Source organism: Thamnophis sirtalis, unplaced genomic scaffold (assembly GCF_051295495.1).
Source record: "Thamnophis sirtalis isolate CommonGarterSnake01/CBP01778 unplaced genomic scaffold, rThaSir2_p1.2 scaffold_2, whole genome shotgun sequence".
Classification (NCBI taxonomy): domain Eukaryota; kingdom Metazoa; phylum Chordata; class Lepidosauria; order Squamata; family Natricidae; genus Thamnophis; species Thamnophis sirtalis.
This window is the reverse complement of record NW_028261382.1, coordinates 1,955,869-1,962,992: the sequence shown is the minus strand read 5'-3', so window position 1 is coordinate 1,962,992 and position 7,124 is coordinate 1,955,869. Positions and strand designations below refer to the sequence as shown.

At 47.0% G+C, this 7,124-nt stretch overlaps 1 protein-coding gene across 2 annotated transcripts; it reads left to right on the top strand.

Annotated features, from left to right (window-relative positions):
- Positions 1-537: 537 nt before the first annotated feature.
- On the top strand, positions 538-7,124 carry TM2D3 (TM2 domain containing 3). 2 transcript variants are annotated; one of them, XM_087703983.1, is made up of 6 exons: positions 538-668; positions 2,738-2,833; positions 3,306-3,463; positions 5,083-5,257; positions 6,071-6,146; positions 6,807-7,124. In XM_087703983.1, exons 1-6 carry the CDS (start codon positions 575-577, stop codon positions 6,970-6,972), a joined length of 765 nt encoding a protein of 254 aa, XP_087560109.1. In that variant the 5' UTR covers positions 538-574; the 3' UTR covers positions 6,973-7,124. The 2 variants fall into 2 exon arrangements, with proteins under 2 accessions (XP_087560109.1, XP_087560110.1); XM_087703984.1 differs by lacking the exon at positions 2,738-2,833 and having other exon boundaries at positions 557-668.

Below are 7,124 nucleotides of genomic sequence, written 5' to 3'. Positions count from 1 at the left end.
GCAACGGGGCAAGGCTCTGGGTTGAGAATGCTGGGTTCACACGACCCTGGCGCTTCGCCTACTGGGGGAAATGCCCGTAACCCTCTTTTTGGGGAAGCACTGGACCATAAGTACACGAGCTCCTTTTGCACACTCCCGAACCAGGTTTAATTTTTTTGCACAAGGGGCAAAACTCCCAAACTGGGTTTAATTTTTTTGCACAAGGGGAAAAACTCCCAAACTGGGTTTAATTTTTTTGCACAAGGGGCAAAACTCCAAACTGGGTTGGATTTTTTTGCACAAGGGGAAAAACTCCCAAACCAGGTTGCATTAACCAAGTTGGCTTGTCGCGCCACCGCACCAACAGACGGTCGATGCCCCTCCGGCCCTGGCGGGGGCGACCGAGAGCAATCGCCGAGGACTAAGAAAGGAACGTCCGACAGCCCCCAGAAGCGCTTCTCCTTTTTTTTTAATCTCCGCGCAGGCGCAGAGCCGCGGTTTGCCTCGCTGCTCCGCCTCTTCCTCGAGGCCGTTTCCGTGGAGAGGGGGAGGGGGCGGTGGGCGGAGCCGGGCGCAGTCCCCGGATGAGGGCAAGATGGCGTTGGTGGGGATGGCTGCGCTGCGGGCGCTGAAGCGGCTCTGCTGGGTCGCCGTTTTCCTCTCGCAGCTCTACGTCCTCTCCGGCCGGGGTGAGGAATGGGGACGGGGGGGGGCGCTCGGAGGGTCTTCTTTCCCCGCCTTCATGAATTAGGCTAATCAGGGGAGGCTCCTGGGGGGGGCACTTATGGGGTGGGGCCACAGGAGGAGGAGGAGGAGGGGGCATTTAGAAAGGGGGGGCACTTATGGGGGGCCTTGAGGGTCCCAAGAGCCCCTCTGGGGTATATGTGGGGGGGGCTCTTAATATGGGCTGGGGAAATGCACTCTGCACATGTCCAAGGAGGCTTTGATCCTCCCCAGTTGCTTCTGAATTGAGTAGGTGGGCTTCTGCCATGGGGGAGGGGGGCTGTTGGAGCCCCACAGAGCGGGGAGGGGGGTCTTCTCTGGAGGAAGGGCTCTGGGGCAATTCTTCCCCCCGCCTTTGGGGATCGTTGGGTGGGGTGCAGGATGGGCTGAAAGCATAAACAGGAGGGGAGAGTGGGGAGGGACCTCGGAGGTCATCTAGTCCAACCCCCTGAGACCTCTCCTAGGATTCGAACTGCCGACCTTTCTGATCAACGAGCTCAATGTCTTAGCCACTGACATGGCTAAGGGGGTGGGGGATAAAAATGAAAAATGCAGGACCAAGGACAGCAGTGCTGCTCTTTAGGATGAGCTCTTCCGTACAAGCAATAGCAGTTAGACTTATATGCCGCTTCATAGGGCTTTCAGCCCTCTCTAAGTGGTTTACAGAGTCAGCATATCGCCCCCAACAACAATCCGGGTCCTCATTTTACCCACCTCGAAGGATGGAAGGCTGAGTCAACCTGAGATTTGAACAGCTGAACTGCAGATAACAGTCAGCTGAAGTGGCCTGCAGTACTGCACTCTAACCACTGTGCCACCTCGGCTCCTATTCTTAGACATATATACAGAATCAGCCTCTTGCCCCTTCCTTCCTTCCTTCCTTCCTTCCTTCCTTCCTTCCTTCCTTGCTTCCTTCCTTCCTTCCTTCCTTCCTTCCTTCCTTCCTTCCTTTCCACTTATTTCTTAGACATATATACAGAATCAGCCTCTTGCCCTTCCTTCCTTCCTTCCTTCCTTCCTTCCTTCCTTCCTTCCTTCCTTCCTTCCTTCCCACTTAGTTAGCAATAGCAATAGCAGTTAGACTTATATACCGCTTCATAGGGCTTTCAGCCCTCTCTAAGCGGTTTACAGAGTCAGCATATCGCCCCCAACAACAATCCGGGTCCTCAGTTCACCCACCTCGGAAGGATGGAAGGCTGAGTCAACCTTGAGCCGGTGAGATTTGAACCGCTGAACTGCAGATAGCAGTCAGCTGAAGTATCCTGCAGTGCTGCATTTAACCACTGCTTAAAACAGTCCTTTTAGCGACCCCTTGAAGTTACAACAACTTAAAAATAGTGACTTAGGGTCATTTTTCAGATTTGCGACCGTTGCAGCCTCAGAATCCAGATCAGAATTCGGATGCTTGGCCACAGACTCGTATTTATGACGGTTGCAGTGTCCCCGGGGGGGGGTGTCACGGGAGCCTCTTTTGGCGACCTTCTGACCAGAAAAGCGGTTAAGATTCACTTAACAACTTTGCTGGTCGCAGAGAACTTCTGCGCCGAAGGCAAATTCCTTGCGTTGTCCAATCACTCTTGGCCAATCAAGAATTCTATTAACAACGGTGTCATTAACTTAAGAACCGCAGTTATTTCCTTAACGACAGCGGCAAGAAAGGTCGTACAATGGGACACTGGGTACAATGGGTTGACTCAGCCTTCCATCCTTCCGAGGTGGGTGAAATGAGGACCCGGATTGTTGTTGGGGGCGATATGCTGACTCTGGAAACCGCTTAGAGAGGGCTGAAAGCCCTATGAAGCGGTATATAAGTCTAACTGCTATTGCTATTGCTAAAGCTCACTTAACCGATGTCTCACTTAACAAACAGAAATTTTGGGGCTCTGTTGTAGTTGTAGGTCAAGGGCTACCTGTAAGTCTCCTTTTTTGTGGGGTCCCAGTGGATTCCACCCCGAATCGCCTTAAGTTCTAGCTGAAGGCAGCCCTGCGCGGGCTCAGTCTCCCTGTGTCTCAGGTCCTCTCTCTGCTTTTCCAGGGTCGCTGAGCTTGGAGCATTCTCAATCACAGGCTTCGCTCCCCAAGATGGCGGGGCCCCCTTCCAGCACCCACCTCCCAGCGTCCCAAGTGCCAGGTAGGTCAGGGGTTACAATCCCATGGCTTGGTTTCAGAAGAGTTCCCGCTTTCTGAAACGTTCCAGCAAAAAAAAATTTTTTTAAACGTCCGTGGGTAATAAGAGTTCAGGAAATCAGCTTAATCCAAACCGCCCGGAGTCCTTCGGGATTGGGCAGCATATAAATGTGTTTAATAATAATAATAATAATAATAATAATAATAATAATAATAATAATAATAATAATAATAATAATAATATTGATTGTTGATCACATACTCAGCTGCTGTAAAAAAAATCGCGCAGACTGATTATAAATTGCAGCACAATTCAGTAGCACAAATGATCCATTGGAATTTGTGCAAAAATTATATTAAAACAGCAACAAACTGGTGGGAACGTCAGCCTGAAAAAGTCACCGAAAATCAGATGGTCAAGATCTTGTGGGATTTCCGTATACAAACGTATAAAAAACTATATTTTATTTCTGCAGAGGGTACCTCCATCCCAACTTATGTGACCCGATGCCCCAGTAATGGGATATGTAGCCGGCTGCCTCCAGAATGTATGGCCTGCAGAACGAACTATTCTTGCGTTTATGGCAAATCGGTTGCGTTTGAATGTGAAGCCAAACCCCAAGTCCATTGTGTTGTAAGTTAAAAAACCTTTCTTTATCAATAAACAGACGTGGCATGGAAATAGCCCCTGGGGGCTTCACTTCAGATAGGAATAAGTAATTATTTTAGTCTATTCCAGAAAAACTGAACACTTAACAATTTCTTTCTCCTTCTGATTTGAAGTGGCGTTTCCTTGCTGGAGGGGAGATCGGTTTACTTGAAAAGAACAACGGCAGAATTCTCAACTAGCAGAAACATCACACTTATTTAAATGATTTTTTTTAATTAAATAGCCTCGATTTCTATTAGGGCTGAAATCTGTATTTTTTTTTAGGTTTGTTTTTATTCTCGTATATAGTTACAGTTATATGTTCACATAGTTATCATTCTTATTTATCTCCATCAACTTTTACATCTTTGTTTTTCCATATAAGGTTAAAATATACATTCTGGCTTGCTTTGGTTACCATCCCATATACACCTATTTTGTATTATCACTACCCTATTTTTTATTTTTATTTTCACCCTCCCTCCCTTCTCTACTTCCTTCCTTCCTCTCCTTTCCCTTACCTCTTTCCCTTGCCTCATGCCTCTCCCCTACTCCTCTCTTCCTCCTCCTGCACTCTCTTCTCTTTCTATCCCCTCCTTCCTCTCCTCTCCTCTCTTCCTTTCCTTTTCTGTTATTGTGGTTATCTCTTTTCAACTCTGAACTGGTGTGTTTTCGGGATGATATTCCCGCAAACCCTATTATAATTTTATGCTTTCCTTTTCCCTTTTCTTCCATTATCATGTCCTAAATGTTAAGGCTGAAATCCGTTGTTCTATTTTTTCCCCCCTGTAAATGTGTTTTTATTTTTCCATTTCATTTTCATACAGTCACATATATTCTGTGCATAACCGGGGCCATATAACATTAAACAATAAACACAGCCATTCCTCTTGTCGACAATACCCCCCAAAATACAAACCCAATGTACCTCTTCGACCCTCCATACACCCTTTCTTTCACCCCCCCTCCAACTTCCCTTCTTCCCTCCATCATTCCCCTCTACCCTACTTCCCCTCCCCCTCTACCACTCCTCTCTCCCAATACACTCCCTCCCTTCCTTCTCCCCCTCCCTCCAGTCCTCTCTCCCACCCTCTCTACCCCTCTTTCTTCTATCCCTCTACTCCTCCCTTCGGTGTATTTCTATGCTCTGTTAATATATTCAGCTTGTCCTATTTTTACACTGGAATTAAAGAGCAACAGTATACAGGTGCCGTCACGTTACTTTAAAATCTAGCACATACTATATATCACCCCCTCCCCCCTAACACCCCACCTCCCTTCCCCGCCCCAACTTCCCAGAGCCCGTAAATGGTATAGATTTTTAACAAACACAGTCTAAAATATATAAGGCTGAAATCCGTTGTTGACAGCGGAAGGGATGAAACAGCAAGTGAGCAGAAACGTATTACTTTTAATCTCAATTTTTCAACCTCGACAACTTTAAAGATGTTGTGGACTTCCAGAATTCCCTAGCCAGCCATGCTCTCTGGGGGATTCTGGGAGTCGAAGTCCAAACCCTCTTAAACTTGATGAAATTGAGAAGCCCTGGTCTTAGCTGTGAATCACACCCAGGAGGGGGATGACCTTCACTCCTTCCTTTGCAGGATCAGAATAACAACCCTCAGAAGACTTTCTTGATTAACATGACTTGCCAATTTTGCTGGCAGCTGCCACCCTCCAGCTACCTTTGCTCCAATCCTACCAACTGCAAGACGGTCTCGTGCCCTCGGGAGCGCTACACAGCCAATTGCACCGTGAGAGACCACATCCATTGTCTAGGTAAGCCAGGCGTCTCACCAGAGGAATGGGTAACCCGTCCTCTTTTCCTGCAGTTCCCGGAAGTCTGCCTTGTAAATCTTTAGCTTTGTATTCTGAAAGAAATAACGAGCTTATTTTATTTTTTTGGGAAAGTCAGCAGCTGAGCTACCCCCAGAGATCCGGACCCTCCCCACTCTCCCGGCCTTCTTCCAAAAGGCTACTAAAACCTGGCTATTCCGGCAGGCCTGGGGCTGTTGACCTCATGAATGAGGTCCGGCTCCGCCTAGATTGAGTGCATGATGTGTTCTTTTTTAACCTGCTTTCTTCTCTTATTTTTTAATTTTTTATTCTTCTTTCTTTTATTCTTCACCTCTCTCCAGGCCTTCCGAAAAGCCGTCAAAACCTGGCTTTGCCGGCAGGCCTGGGGGAGATGAGTTCCCCTCCCCTCTCGACCTGTGTGGTTGTGCGACTGTTGTTTACTTTTATTATTTGTATTTTGTTTTTTTATGTTCCCCTTTTCCCCCCTTGAATTGTTCACTGCCCTGAGTCCTCCCGGAGAAGGGCGGCATACAAATAATAAAATTCTATTCTATTCTTTTAGGGATGTATTCCTGTAAGCCGCCCGGAGTCCTTCGGGATTGGGCGGCATATAAATTCATTAAATTTGAATTTTTCCTCTGTGCCCCAAATACCGGGCTTATAATGTCTCTCTTGTTGCGATGGCAACTTTGAGGTGACAACAATTTCAAGGCTGTGCCTTGTTTTTCTCGTCCGCATCCATCTCTGCAATCGCACTTTCAAGATTTTTACATCTGTTTTTTTTTTTTTTTAAAGGAAATCGTACTTTCCCCAAGATGCTCTATTGCAACTGGACTGGAGGCTACAAATGGTCAACAGCCTTGGCCTTAAGGTAGGATAAAGGTTAAAGGTTTATTGCATTTATATGCCGCCCTATTCCCGGAGGGACTCAGGGCGGCTAACAAACCCTGGGGGGGGGGGGTGGTAGTACGCACAAGGTAACACAACAAACAAAATACAGAGAAAAGCACCAACCTCTGGACACTCTGGATAATACTCGGATAGTGCTTTAAATATATATATATACCAGGTGCTTGGACAAAACACCTAACCATTCCCCTGGCTCAGCTGACAAAGGAAGGAGAGCTTGTGGCTTAAAGGTTAATACAACTGCCTAACATGTAAAGTAGCCCAAGTTCAAATCCCAGTAAGGGTATGGCTAGCTGATGAGAGATAAATAGCTTGAAATAGATCTATACTAGTCTCCATTTATTTATCAGCAAAAAAATGTTATATCTATCTGTCTATATTTCAAATTCAGGCTGCTGGGAAGAAATTGTAATCTACGTGTTAAATAAGCAAACTTTCTCCCAATTTTTAACCTGCCAAAACCGGCAGCATGAGTTCTTTCAGCGCATTGTGTTCCCGAACAACCCACTTAGGATTTGCAGAGTCCTTGTTGTTGTTGTTTTGCAATAACATTTATTCACTTTTGCTGCAAAAACCACCAGTGCCGGGGCAGTTTCTAATCTTTTCCCGTGTCGCCTTTCAGCATCACGCTCGGCGGCTTTGGCGCAGACCGTTTCTACCTGGGACAGTGGCGGGAGGGGCTGGGCAAACTCTTCAGTTTTGGCGGCCTGGGGATCTGGACGCTGATAGATGTGCTCCTGATTGGAGTCGGGTACGTGGGTCCCACGGACGGTTCGCTCTACATCTAAGCATCGCAAACAGTTGGGTGGATCACCCTGAGGAATTCACAGTTCGGACTTGATCTCTCTCTGGAACCACGTGCACGTCTGTTTTAATGTACAGTATCTGTACTCGGCCTGCCTTTATTTTAAGGTAAAAATAAAATGACTTGTGGAACGCC